The following is a 15,388-nucleotide window of genomic DNA, read 5'->3' as shown; positions in this document are numbered from 1 at the left end:
AAAGGGACGAGTAAAAGGGAGATATAGATAATCATTTTTTCATTCAATTTAGAGGGGATTTTAAACAGCCACCACTAGACCAGGTTTTTCTTTTTTCTTTACATAGACTTATTAGAGGTCAGCAATGAACTATCTTTCAGTACATGTTGTAACACTTCTGGGGACATTTAGTGGTCATATAACTGTTTTTTGACTATGAATTTCTTTAACAATACTTAAATAGCCTTTTTTTCCTCAACAGAAGCAGGGTTGTCAACATAATTTTTTTTCACAATATACAGATATGCATTTTTCTATGCACATGGACAGGTTAGGGTAAAGCACTGGTCTTCGATCATTGAGCGAAGACTTAAAAACAGCCGTGGGACCTTTACCCGAGTACAGGGTATGTCTATAATGACAATGGCCCTGAGAGGGTGACTTCCATCCCAGCAGATGCGGCAGGAGCGCTGTCCATCAGGTCCAGGTGACCATGCAGGCAGTACCATTGTGCCAGGCTGTAGTGCTCCGCTCTTGCACCAGTGCTCACGTGGGCACAGTGGTAATATCTGCATGATCACGGTGACAATGGTGATTTTGGGTGCGCTAATAACTTTTCTTAGAGTAGGTGTACTGTGCAGGCTGGACACAAGTGACATACTATCAGAAATAACGGAAACTGACGCCATCGTATTCCATAGGATTTCCTCCACCGCAGGTCCCACATACCTTTTGATTTAATGGGGAGATGACATCGATGGCAGAGTCTATGGGAAAGATCTGGACTCTCTGTTCTGTGTACGTATGGAAATTCAGCAGGGCAGTAACCAGGTCCTGGACAAAGGCCAGAGACTGGCCGGCTAATTCCCGAGCTTTCAGCTGGAAAAAAAAAAAAAAAGTCAGTAGTCATCAATTCATTCTGGTTGTCAGTGGCAAAAAAAAAGTGGAGACGATTCGAGATATTTATGCTATGGAGACTGTACAAGCAGAGAATGATGGGGAATTGCAGCTCTGAAGCCTGCAGAATTGTGACTGCCGCCCAGGACTAGAACACAAGCGGTAACTGTGTGCGTATAGATTGTATATCTTGTAAAGAAAGTGTCCCTTTGTGAATGATACATTATCTGCCCAGAAATAGATATTCAGCATTCTGAGATCAAGTCAACACATTGAACTCTCAGACTGTCAAGATCTGCAGCTCTGGAGATGCTCCCACCCGATCGTCTAGCCATCATAATCTGGCCCTCATCACTGTCAACACAGATCCTTATGCGTGCCCATTTTTCCAGCTTCCACTACATTAAAGGGGACCTGATACCAGGTCAAAAGTAACCAGTTTATGGTCTTGTCCTATTCCCGCTGCTCCACAGAATTTTGCACTTTTTACTTTTTTTTAAAATCTGCTATGTGGTTGCAGAGATATCAGCCTTTATATATAGAGCATATTTTTCATGAACTTGGTAAGGGGGCGTGTCTCACAGGTTCACTATGCAAAACAGCCTAAAGACACGCCCCAGAGGATCCTGTGAGCCACGCCCCTGGGTAAAGGCCATAAAAATTAGCACCAAATGAAAAGGCCTGTATCTCTGGATCCGTATGGTGGATTTTAAAAACGTAAATACTTAGGGGAGCGGTGTAATTAAAATTAGAGCTAAAACTGGAAATTTTTGATCTGGTGACAAGTTCACTTTAAGAATTGTTGCCCAATATATCTCACTCCTTATTAGGTGCTGTTGTAACAAGATAATCAATGTTATTAATTTCATCCCAGTGATTTTTATGATCTGGCTCATTGGTGTATATAGACCGATGCAGTATGATAGGGGAGTATATAGGAATATTTCCTGTGAACCATAGAAGCCAAGATAATATCACGGCCATCACACACTTCTCAGGATATGGAGAAAGATTACTAGCTATTACTTTCCAGCAATAAGTTAACCAAGAATTAATATAAACTATCCTGATATGAATATTCAGCAAATATAAGGCCGCAAACACCCGGGACGGAGAGACGGCTTCTAATGTCAGTTTTTGCTACACACTTTGATTTCTTAGACCAAGTTCACATGTCGCAGATTTGCGGTGCGGATTCCACACTGCAAGTCCACAGCAATTTACAGAAAAATACAAGAACATGGGTTTTTCAAACTCCTAGTAACAAGTTAAGGAAAGACATCCGCATGAAAATGAAAGGATTTTATTATTAAGAATTTCATTGTGGCTTTCACCCCAGTCAGTGCTTAGTAAATGGAGAAGGGTGAAATTCGCAATAACACATGCAAATTCTGTCAGTGGATTCATAATCAAATGTGCGGTGGAAAATTTTCTGCTAAGTGTGAACGTAGCCTTATGATAAGGCTACAGGACGGATACGTGAGAAAACAGAGAGAAGTCTCCTAGAGAGTGGTACCAGGACAACCTTGGTTCATATACACAAGCCTAGACATCATGGAGGCGGTTTCCCAGCTCAGGACTTCTCTCTGTTGGCCAAAGTTGAGCGTCGCAAACAAGTAGCTTCTGTCATTCATCTGACATCATACCCACAATAACAGCCAATGCCACAACCTCCCAGGACAAAGGAGAGTCTGCGGGGTCCACAGCTGCCAAATGGCCTATGAAGACCTTCAAAGGAATGCTCTGGAGTGATGTCAAAAGCCGCAGGGTGCCATGTTGGCGTACTCTTCGAAAACCTTAACATCCAACAAGAACAGCGAAGTTATGCCATATAAGAGTAACCTTTATAATTGCATTAATGCCTAAACACCATAAAAAACATTAAAAAGAGATACAAGTCCACTAAGCCAGACAAAGGTATACATTAATCACCCGCCATGTGGCTGACAAGCATCAAAAAGGAACGTACAATATGGACAGTGAGATCAAATATCAATCTAATAATCGTACGCAAAAATTTAATTTACTCAAAATTGTGCTGTGCCTGAAGACCACTCTGCAACTAAAGGGATAAACCGCTAAAAATGCTGGTTTGAAATATTTAAGTATGGAAAATATCCCGTATAATACAGAGAAGCCAGTAGGTAGTGAGTAAAGGTGGCCCCAGATGCTAAATAGTTCAGCGATATGTATGTTAGTGACACACAGTCCTTCACAACAAGGGACCAGGTCCTATAATAATATACACATTTGGATGTATTCTACAAGATGTAATCAGACATCAATAACAAAAAATCCATAGTTGTAAACTGTAATAGAGTATATAATCAGCTGACTATGACAAATGGAGCCACCACGCTGTAACAGTAAACTTCTACTGACCATAAAGTTAATGTCTTGTGAGATACATCACATAAACCCACCCCAAAGGTGGTATATAAATTTACCAATGAAAACAGGACTATAAAAGGGAAATCGCATATACTATACTCAAGAACCAAGAAAAAATATGATCAAAGCCCAAATATGCTGAAAATAGAGAAAGGCTTCCCAGTCGAAACGCGCGTCGGGGTGAAGCTCCCGGATTCAAGCTCCTGCCCCTGCCAACATATTAGGTAATTTCTGCTCTACATTATTATTTGGGGTGCGGTGGGTTTCACATTATATCTACTTTTCCTCAGAGGGATGGCGCAACAATGGGGATGATGTAATTATTATATGCAGCCCCTTTGGTGGCTGGTGATCACTATTAACCCTTTATAGTTTTGCATTCCTTGCGGCCTCTTACATATATTTTGCGATATATGATTCCATCAGGGATTGGTGCATTTTTACCCTTTTTACCCTATTGTGCTATTAACTTTCATTCTATACATCGCCTATATCCCCTATGTTATATATTATGACAGCATTGATCTGTGGTGCGTCTTTTTTCAACATGTGCCTCTAGGTGTAACTTCCCTTCTCCATGTATTTGTATATTTAAATAAAAAAAATTTTCTATTTTCAGCATATTTGGGCTTTGATCGTATTTTTTCTTGGTTCTTGACCATAAAGTGCAGAGTGCATTGAAATGTATACAACCTTGTGAGGCGCTGGTCCCCGACGCGCGTTTCGCTCTCGCTTCGTCCCAGGGGGGCAAGTCATAGGACCTGGTCCCTTGTTGTGAAGGACTGTGTGTCACTAACATACATATCGCTGAACTATTTAGCATCTTGGGCCACCTTTAGCACTTGCATGACAGAGTATACTCACTACCTACTGGCTTCTCTGTATTATACGGGATATTTTCCATACTTAAATATTTCAAACCAGCATTTTGCTGTTTATCCCTTTAGTTGCAGAGTGGTCTTCAGGCACAGCACAATTTGGAGTAAATTACATTTTTGTGTACGATTATTAGATTGATATTTGATCTCACTGTCCATATTGTACGTTCCTTTTTGATGCTTGTCAGCCACATGGCGGGTGATTATTGTATACCTTTGTCTGGCTTAGTGGACTTGTATCTCTTTTTAATGTTTTTTATGGTGTTTAGGCATTAATGCAATAATAAAGGTTACTCTTATATGGCATAACTTCGCTGTTCTTGTTGGATATTTTGGTATTATGATGTGCCATTAATTTAGGCCCACCTTTTTGGATATATTCTTCGAAAACCTTGCTGACTTTGTCACATTCTTTTGAAAAGGAAGAGGGAAACGTGGTAGGGCAGAGATTAACTATTTGCTCAGTGGCAAAGGCTACATACTGCTTTGCATATTTTATTACTAATTTGCTTCCCAATAGTAAAAGTTAAGCAACTTTCTAAATATGGAAATATGGACTTATTACTTCTATGACTAAAGACTCTAACATTCCGAAACGAGGAAGCATGTATAAATTTTTCCATTTTGGATTTTTTTAAATTCATTTTATGGAGACATTTGTCTAATGAAGATGGTCTTTTTTTTTTTTTTAAATCAGATAGTTTTTATTAAAAGTTTTAGAAATGACAGGCATGTACAACTTACAACATGTTGTCAAACATTCCCTTCCCCCATAACACCCCCCCCCCCCCCTTGTCCGATGGCATATAGACTGGTACATAGCGAGTAAACCAAGTTCCATCATACAACCATATCATATGAGAAATGATGATTAACTACCGACAGGAGACCACCCCCAGGGCCCACTCATTAATCTAGGAGATTCGAGGCAGCCAGGCCAGGAACCCTCAACCATCCCTCCCATATTTTCCCAAAAATATGCGGCACACCCCTCCTGAGGTACACAAACTTTTCCCTGTATAATATTTGATTTAATCTATTAATATATTCTTTTCTTGAGGGAGTTTTGTCAGAGATCCAGTGATAAGCTATCAGCTTTCGAGCCACAAATAGCATTCTGGCCACAGCAATTTTAAGGTATTGATCCCCTCCCACCTCATCAACATAGCCCAAAACACATATCGTGGGGTCCCTGGGAATATCCTATCCCGTGATCAAATGTATAAGGCCAAGGACCACGATCCAAAATATTTGTAGGCAGGAGCATGTCCACATCATATGCAAAATGTCCGCATTATCCATCGTGCACCTGGGGCATCTCGAATCCCATCGTAACCCTCTACTAAACAACCATTCGGGAGACCTGTATGTCCTATAGAGGATATATAGCTGAGACAGGCGGCCAGGCTCACTAAGAGACAGTCTGGGAATCATCTGTAGAATCGAGTCCCACTGTTCCGCTGATATCATGCCCAGCTGTTGTTCCCACTTTGTCAGTGCACCAATAGGATGCCTTGACAGGACCTGTCCAAGTAAACCACCATACACCATCGAAATCAGTCCCCTGGTGGACCCCCCGCATACCAAGCCTATGGATAATGACGTCGTGGTGTATGGTTAGGTCAGCTTTTTTGCTTTGCACCATATACGCGTGACGCAGCTGCAAATATTGATAAAACATAGAACGTTGGAGGGGAAATTCCCGTCCCAATTGCTCAAAAGTCTTAAAAACCCCTCCCTCCACCAGCTGCGACACCCACCATATGCCAATCCGCCTCCAGTGAGCGAAGCCTCTGAGCGTTTTCATGCATGGCAAATGCTGACTGTCCCATATGGGGGAGTACCTTGTAAGACCGCGTATTCCTCTCAGCTGCCTCAGCTTGTCCCATACCCTAACCATCAGAAGTACCGTAGGGAATCTGAATGCAAGGGATCGAAATCTACCCGACTCCAGACTCGACACCAGTGATCCCCGCCCCACTAGGAATTGAAGGATCTTCTGACCTCCCACCAAATCCACCAACTCGCCCTCCATTCCTCCCGCTACATGCTGGCATTGGGAGGCCAGAAAATAAAGCCATGGGTTGGGCAACGCAAGTCCCCCCTCTTCTTTAGGTTTTTGCAAGTGTTCAAGTTTAATTCTCGCGCCTTTTTTAGCCAGATGAGCTCTCTAAAAATCATATTAATTTTATGAAACCTGTTCTGGGGAAGCCAGACAGGGGAGTTATGAAGGACATATAGGAGTTGCGGCATAACTACCATCTTCAACAGATTCACTCTTCCCACAACAGAGAGGTGTAGCTTCGCCCAAGCCTTAACCTTCTGTTTGATCCTATCCAACAGCGGAACAAGATTGAGGCTCTCATAGTCTGTCAGCTTATTGGATATTCTTATGCCCAAATATTGGAGGGACGTTGCAACCGGCACACCTACTACACTGCAGGAGCATGAGTCCAGTGGAAGGAGCGCTGACTTCTCCCAGTTAATAACCAGACCCGAGACCTCCCCAAACGCCCCAAGAAGTGTCATCGTGTTTTGTAATGATCTGTCCGCATCCGCTAAAAATAACAACAGGTCATCCGCATATAATGCTACCTTCTCCTCATGCTCCCCATACCGGAATCCCTCTATGCCAGCATCCGATCTTACCCTCGAGGCCAATGGCTCCACCGCAAGAGCAAACAGCAGTGGGGATAAAGGGCATCCCTGCCTTGTTCCTCTATGAATTGGAAAAGGACCAGACAACTGACCATTGGCCCTCAACCGAGCACTCGTTTCCGAGTACAAGAGCTTGACCCAGCCAATAAAAGCCCGGGCCAAAGCCCATACAGTGAAGCGTCGCCCATAAATAGTCCCACTCCACACTATCAAATGCCTTAGCGGCGTCTAGGGACAGAACCACCCTCTTCCCGGCATTATCAGCCCTCACCTGCATATTCAGATATAATCTCCTAATATTCATAGCCGTCGATTTGTTGGGCATAAACCCGGTCTGATCGGGGTGTATTAACACAGCTACTACCTTTGAGAGTCGAATGGCCAGGACCTTCGCCAAAAGTTTAATGTCTAGTGTCAACAGGGAGATGGGCCTATACGACGCGGGCAGAGTTGGGTCCTTATCCTTTTTCAACAGCACGGCAATGACAGCTTCTCGCATAGATGGTGGGAGAACACCCCGTTCCAAACTATCATTAAACACTGTCAATAGAGCAGGGAGCAACACCGTTCTATACCGTTTGTACACCTCAGCTGGCAACCCATCTACCCCAGGTGCCTTACCATTGGACATGGTTCCCAGAGCCTCCTCCAACTCGTCCAGACTTAGAGGTCTATCTAGAGAGTGTCTGTCCTCAGGAGTCAGCCGTGGGAGATTGGCAGTCTCCAAAAAGGCAACAACATCCTCCGCCGGGGCCCTAGCATGTGAGGAATATAAGTCAGCATAAAAAGTCTCCAGAATTTTTAAAATCCCCGGTGCGTCAGTGAGCAGTCGCCCATTCACATCCTGAAGACCCGCTATAGTCGCAGACCCTCTCTGTGCCGATGTCACAACAGAAAGCAAATGCCCCACACTTTCCCCACTCTCAAAATATTGAGTAGATTGAAACAGCCGTTTTTGCGCCGCCGCCTCCAATGTCTGTTTGGTCACCTTTGACTGCGCCTCCCCCAACCGCTTCCGAGTGGCAGGTGTGCTCTGTGTTGCAAGGGCCCTTTCCGCATCTTCCAGTTCCCTGAGTACAAGTTGTGATTTTGCCCTGGAGGCGGTCTTTATTTTAGAGATCTCTCGTATGTACATTCCCCTTAAGTACGCCTTTAAGGCCTCCCAGACAATCCCACTAGAAGCCGAGCCTCTATTAAAACTAAGATATTCCTGCAACTCAGGGATAAAGCCGTTATTCTTATCGATTAGCTGTAACCAAAACGGGTTGAGGCGCCAGAGAGGTCTATCACTCCTCCCGTTCCCGCCCCCCCCCAGCATGACTGAAACAGGCGAATGATCAGATACTGTTCGCGCCAGATATTTAACCTCTAAAGTTTTCCCCAGCATAAGATCATCACCCAGGGCCAAATCAATGCGAGATAGGGAGGAATGAGTAGAGGAGAAGCATGAGAATTGACGGACACCAGGGTTACGGCATCTCCACAGGTCAGTCAAAGCTATCTCCCGCACGAGCACCCCAAATGGCGTAAGATTACCTCCCAACCTCAGAGGTTCATGGCTACCCCTGTCCCAGTGTGAATCCAGAATATTATTAAAATCTCCCACCACCATATGCGGAACCCCCGGAAAATCTCTCAGAATGGTAAGAACTTTATAGATGACTCTACTGCTGTATGGCGGAGGTATATATATAGATATCAGCACCAGTGGGGTAGAAAAGATTGTACAAGATAAAAGGACAAATTGCCCCTCTGTGTCCACCTCTACCCGGTGACACTTAAATTGAGTCCTGGAGTGAATCAATATACTAACCCCCCTAGAGTATTGGGAATGAGTAGAGTGGAAGCCCGCCTGTACCCATCTTTTATCCAGGATTCCCAACGTCTCCCGTGTGAGATGCGTCTCCTGCAAACAAACAACCGCCGGCTTCTGGTCCGTTATGAAGGAGAATATGGCCTGTCGTTTTACCGGCGACTTTAACCCCCTGATATTCCAACTAAGTATCTTGAAATCAGCCATTATCATACCATAGCATATTGCCTGCCATCTCCCCCCCAACCGCACCACAGCCAATATTGAAATGTACAAATATGCCAAAGGACATTTTGAACCTAGTCCCTCCCCCCAAAGAACACCCTCCAACATTTCCTTGGGCTGAACCAAGGGTGCAACAGGTAAGGGTGTTGTCGAACCCTTCCACCCCATTCAGCAGGCGCTTCAGTTCCTTTTCACTACCTGCATTTGACAGGATATAACCCCACAGCACTTAGCATTTTTCCTTATCCATATTCAAACCAAGGCCCCATAAGGACCACAGATTCTTAAAAAAAACAGCATATAACAGAATAATATAAGAATAAACAAAAATATAACTTCTTAGGCAGTCCATTGCCTCAGGACCGCAGACTTCAACCACAAGGCTCCATAATAACTGAGCGACATAAGATACCATCAGCCACATTCCTGCTCCTTCCCTTCCTTCCTCAGCTGTCGCTCGTTAAGGTCCAACCAGTCTACGGCTTCCCTGGGGTCCAGAAAAAAGTGGATTTTATTCCAGGCCTCAACACGCAGTTTAGCCGGGAAAAACATGGAGTACTTGACGCCACAGGCTCTCAGACGCTTCTTGATATCTGTAAACTTCGCTCTCATCTTCTGAACCTCCGGCGAAAAGTCCGGGTAAAAGGAGACTCTGGATCCTTCTATTGTAAGGTCAGGGTGTTCTCTTGAGTATCTAAGGATAACGTCTCTATCTCTGTAATGGAGGATTTTAGCCAGCACAGATCTTGGTGGATGACCAGGGAGGGGGGGCCGAGTCGGGACTCTGTGTGCTCTTTCCACTGCATATAGATGTGTTAGATTGTCCTCACCTACTTTTTCCTTAAGCCATGTTTCAATGAAGGCAGTAGGGTTCTTTCCCTCACAGCGCACTGGCATGCCCACAATACGAACATTATTCCTTCTGGATCTATTTTCAAGGTCGTCAGTTTTAGCCCAGACAGCTGCCATGTCCTTCTTGAGCTCTGTACAATAGTGTCCTGAGTCAGAGGCCAAATTTTCCACAGCACCCATACGTTTTTCCAGCTGGCTTGTTCTGTCTCTGACACTGTGCAGATCATGTCGCACAGTCTGCATGGACTCCTGCAGAAAGCCCAGTTGTGTCAGGACATGTGAGATCGCAGTCCCGCAGTGCACCACTGCCAGCATTACATCTTTATTGGTGGGCTCGTCTGGAACTTGTAATTGCAAGGCTGTGAGGTGTTGTTTATTTCTTTCCACCAGATCACTCCAGCTAGGCTCAGCTCCCTTCCCCCCCTGCGCTCTGGCATGAGCAGCCTCCTCCTCCTCCCCCATTCCCGGGCTCATGTCCTCTGCCACAGTCTCCTGGTCCATATCAGAGTCCTGGAGAGGCTCCTGCTCTGCCTCGGCCGTGCGGGCAAAGCGCTGCAGCCTGACCGCCACTGCCCTGTTCCTAGCCGCGCTGTCTTCTGCGGCCTCCTCTAAGGCGCGCGCTCCGGCCTCTCCTGCCACCCTTCTCTGACCTTTTTTCCCCATATCCTGGGGTGAAGCCGCGACCTCCGGTGCCCTGCGGTGTCTACCGACTCCGGTGCAGCCTCCAGGGGTTATACTAGCCGTGCTGTGGGGACGGAACAGCTGTATTAAGCAGGTATATGCGGGAGCTCAGCGGGCACACGTCTTCCTCACATGCCGCTCAGGCCACGCCCCGAAGATGGTCTTTTTAATGTTTTTTTGAGTTGCTGGGTTACGACTTTTCCACGCTAAAAATTTTCTACCTTATTGCTGTTGCTGAGTGTGTTTAAGTCCTTCAAGAAAAAAAAAACAAAAAAAAAAACAGCATGATAAACTGAATGACAGCGGCACTCACCACTTTTATGTGAAAATACAGCCCTTTATTGTGGTCGTCACATGAGGAGAGGAGACAAAAAGATAAGTGACAGCTGTTTCGCCCAAGAAAAATGCTGTTTTGCCAGAAGTGGGGTTTACGCGAAACAGATGTTGCTCACTTACCTCTTTATGTCGCCTCTCCTCATGTGAAGATCACAATAAAGTGCTGTATTTTCACGTGCCAGTGGTGAGTGCCGCTGTTTATCAGTTTTCACTCACAATTTTGTATTGCTTTATTTCAAGCTGAGTACTGCTATATCTGGAAATCTGCTAGTTAGGTTTGCCTCAATGCATTCCTAGGGGGTGTGTTAGCAGTGTCAGAAATTCTGCCTTATTTTTTTGTAAGTCTTTCATGCCCTTTATGCATTTGAATGATCTGCAGAAATGTTACAAATCCGTCAGCAGTTCTGTTCACTTCTGTAAACTCTGCTCTAACCGCTCCCTTCTCTGAGTGTTAGAGATAGCAGGAGAGAGGGATTTGTACACAGATTTCAAGTGTAGAGGGGAGAAAGTATCTACAGTCTTCTTGGACAACACAAAACAAGCTATAGAAACGAGGGAAAACACAAGAAAAATAAATAATTGCAGAATAAAAATATGCTGATAAATAAGAAGACAGCAGCAGCAGCACCCTGTATATCCACAGAGTTCAAGTCAAGCCTGTATTACTGGGAGAGACACTCCCACAAGAAAAAAAATCTGAAACTTGCATCAGGCTGCAAACTGCATATCAGGGAGTCTGAAAATGAATAATGTTTCCAAGCTGAAGCTTAGTGCAATTTAATTAACGAAAAATACCCACTCACATATGCAAATATTTTTGTCCACGTTAACAAAGTATAAAATGTACAAAAGAATTCAATCACCTTTAAATCATTCGAAAAATGATGAAAATCTGGTAACTGTACAAAAGATGGATAAGTGGAAAATAAATCAGAACAAACCTGATGTCTTCTGCTGTGTAAAGGTACATTCAGGGCATTGTAACAGCTAATTCCTAGTAAAAAAAAGAAATAATTTTTATAGGCTTGTGAAAGAACACATATTAGCAGTCAGACACACTGAGTGGAGACGCAAGGTCAATTACTACACAAGAGACAAGATGGCAATGGGAGAAAATGTGAACGGATAACAATAAAACCCAGCGGTGACGAGCTCATGGCGGCCCCTGACCTTGAGAACTGCTCCTGTAATAGAGCTATGAATACATCCGCCATATAAAATGTGACGCCGGTTATTATCCTGAAGCTCCATCTAATAAACCTTGTACATGGCTGGAGCGGACGCGTTCATTCTCCAGATTACTACAACAGCCAGTGTAATTTAGTCTGACGGGACGCAGAAGAGCCTTGGCAGACTCTTTATAAAAGGGACTTCGTAAACATGGATGGAACAACTTTAATGAAGTAAAGTTTGCACCATTTTATCTACTGGGTCACAGACTTTTTGCTCTTGTCTGCCGAGTCAAAAGTCACTTAATTCTTATATGCAAGTAAATTAAATCTTCAGACAAATTCCGTATATCACTGTCCGAGTAGGGACTGCGAGTTTTGGATCGTCCACAGGTCTCTTGATGGAACTCGTAAACCTCAGACACCTTTGAGGTTGTTAAGTTTGGGTAAGAAGATCCTCAGTCAATGTGTAAATTACCTGCTCGGATTGAGACATATGGAAAAATACTTGGACCGCGATTTACAAACATCTGATGGAGCCTTTCTCGAAATCCACCCAAAATTGCAGCACCAATCAGACTAGATTACCGCATCTTTAATCCTATACTTTGTTGGCTAGACCTCCTGCATGTAGCTGGTATACATCCTGATACATTGTCAGTCAGACATCTGTCCAAAAGAGGTCCTTTTGGGTCAGACGTTGGCCCCCTGCTACTGCTTGACCCACGGGGAGGAACCAATCGTTAAGCGTTCTCCTCCAAAGAGAGACTTTCCCAAATATGCTTAGTTCACCAAGAGGCCCCTACTGGAATCAACCTTGCTGGTTGAAACACCAACTGAGGCTAGCTCCATACTTAGGCATTTCATAATCTGGGTACAAACCACAATATCTGGGCTGCCAATGGGTCTCCGGACTTGAATTAACCCTCATATATGCCCTACGAGGGTAATAATTCAAATATTGGGACCAGACTTTGTGAAATTAGTCCCTACCGGCTGTCACTTCAACAATGTAATAAGCATACAAAAGAAAAACGTGAAAAGGTCTTCTTTTTGCACCAACCCGATATCAAGGGTGGGTGATCGGGTGCTCCTTCAGGCCCCGGGTACACTACACCTGACCAGTTAGCTCAAACTTTCACTTTTTGACATCTACTCCCTCAATCATATTCTCCATCTTGCCAAGAGTCCAAAGCTTCATGAGCACCATTGTGGGCACCACAATGGCTCCACTTATGGTTCCTTGCCCCAAGTCATTACGCTAATTTAAAGACTGTATACATTAAAATGCTTTAAGCAGTCTAAGGGTTCAACAATTTTTTTTTATATATCTAGACATCCATACTTTTCATTGTCAAAGAAACACAAAGCTAGAAAATTATATCAATATCAACTACAAACTTGATATCTCCAGACACAATATACAAGGGCAACAAAGAATAAAATGTGAGACTATCACTATTTATAAGACACTTACATCCCATCACAGAAGGCATTGTCTGGAACTTAAATATCGCCGCTGACTTACCCATAGGATATCAGATCAATGTCTGAGCGGTGGGGTTGCCGGGGTTATCTGCTCCGGCGGTTGCAGGATATAAGCAATGTTCATGGTGGACCACCGAAACCTTTTATATGGTTTTGTGTACTGAATCTTATGTCCTATTTAAACTGATAAAGAGATAAAGGGGCTGTCCCAGCCAATATACAAAATATTGTGGCTAATGGCCGAGTACAGATGTAGAACCGCCAACCTCCTGTCAATAATGCAGACCCATTTTATTACTAATCCTGGAGTGACTCCAAGTCAATATGTCACGTGCAGAGAGAGGACATGGCTCAGAAAATCCAAAATCAGATTGAATCCTATAGCGATTTTGCGTCTCTTTTCACAAAATTTTCAGTGAGGTTAGATCACTCACTTATATCAGATTCAGCAAGCCTCCAGCTCATTGTCTAAAAACCTAAATAGGTGGGAGAAGAGAGGCTCATAATAGTGAAGCACTGCTGGATAGGAATTCCCTTTTCTACTACTCACAAGGGATAAAAACCATCAGCATAATAGAACGTGAAAAACCTAACTTACGTTTCACCATATCGGCTTCATCTGGAAAGGGGCCAAGAGGAAGCAGATATAACGTGAAAATGCCAACTTGAGTTTCGGCATATGTTATGTTGATTGTTATTTTATCGAGAAATGCCCAATTCAAGTATCACCATGTTGGCTTCTTCTTGACCACACCTTGGAAGGTGACGACATGGTGAAACTTAAGTTGGGATTTTCACGTTCTATTTTGCTGATGGTTATTTTATCTTTTGTGAGTAATATAAAAAGATAATTCCGATCTGGTAGTACTGTCCTATACCCAAGCCCCAGAAGAAGCAGACCTGGTGAAACCGGCAGTTGGACCTTACACGTTATGTTATGCTGACAGTTATTTTCTCTCTTTTGAGTCGAATAAAAGTATTTGCACTTTATAAATCCAATTTGGAGGTGCATGTGTCGCTATTTTTTTTCAGGATGTAAAAAGTAAAATCTTACTAATATTTATGAATAACTCTAGTTCACAAGAGAAAAATCAATCGCTACGGGATTCCATCTGATCTGGATTATCTGAGCCAGGTCCCATCTCTGCGGGTGTCGTACTCACACACATATATTGAAATTTGGTGACGCTCCTGACCTCCTCTAACAGTACTGCTGCATCGGGGGCTGCAATTAGTGACTTGTTCAAATTACGATTGGGTCACAAATACTTTTGCTTTTCTGCACCCTACTGAATTGTACCAGAACTACAGAAAGATGCTTATAGGAGTAATGCTCTGTATTTCTGTAAGATGTATTAATATATAACCCATTGCATGCTCAAGGCAACATCTTAGATGAGGCATTCTGTGCATCATTGCGTTCAAGGCTGGCTTCGATGTGTATTGTGAGGTTTATGTTACTTTTCATGCTTTGCTAGTTTCTCTGTTTAAGTCAGTGACAAGCATGGATGTACTTGTCGTCCTGTATTATATATGACTGTCATCCCGCTCAGGTCGTACGCTCAGACACCATCACCTCCGCAGACTTAATGCTGGGAGATATATATATATATATATATATATATATATATATATAGATAGATAGATAGATAGATAGATAAAATCTATTCTTAATTCTAGATTTCCTGAAATATGCATGTCAGGAGAGGCAAGATGGAGAGAAATACAGATTCTGCAGCCTCCTGAATGATTGATTCGCCATATCATCTGCTGCAAGGAGCTTCCATCTTCGGGGCAGCAGGCGCTTCTCGTTCTGTTACAAGCCTGCCAAGTGTTAAGGGGTTAACCATATAATGAGAAAGGAAAATGCAATATGTAAGCCTCGAGTCATGCCCAACTTATAGACAGGAGATGTGCTGGAGAGACAAGTGCATACATTATTCAGAAGGACTTTTTTTTTTTTTTTTTTTTTTTTCTTAAAGAAATGGAGCCTTCCAGCCAAGAGAGGGATTAATGGAGTG

At 43.5% G+C, this 15,388-nt stretch overlaps 1 protein-coding gene across 2 annotated transcripts in view; it reads right to left on the bottom strand.

Moving 5' to 3' along the window:
• PPP1R21 (protein phosphatase 1 regulatory subunit 21) overlaps window positions 1-15,388 on the bottom strand; it is a 107,394-nt gene that overhangs the window by 59,629 nt on the left and 32,377 nt on the right. For both annotated transcript variants that reach the window (XM_073554020.1, XM_073554021.1), the window contains 2 exons: window positions 11,652-11,704; window positions 709-858 (listed from right to left, as the gene is read on the bottom strand). In XM_073554020.1, the coding sequence (XP_073410121.1) occupies window positions 709-858; window positions 11,652-11,704 (203 nt within the window). The remainder of the gene's footprint in view (window positions 1-708; window positions 859-11,651; window positions 11,705-15,388) is intronic.

This window comes from Dendrobates tinctorius, unplaced genomic scaffold (genome assembly GCF_039654945.1).
Source record: "Dendrobates tinctorius isolate UK_male_01 unplaced genomic scaffold, ASM3965494v1 ptg000205l, whole genome shotgun sequence".
Lineage (NCBI taxonomy): Eukaryota > Metazoa > Chordata > Amphibia > Anura > Dendrobatidae > Dendrobates > Dendrobates tinctorius.
This window is presented reverse-complemented; position numbering and strand designations above follow the sequence as displayed.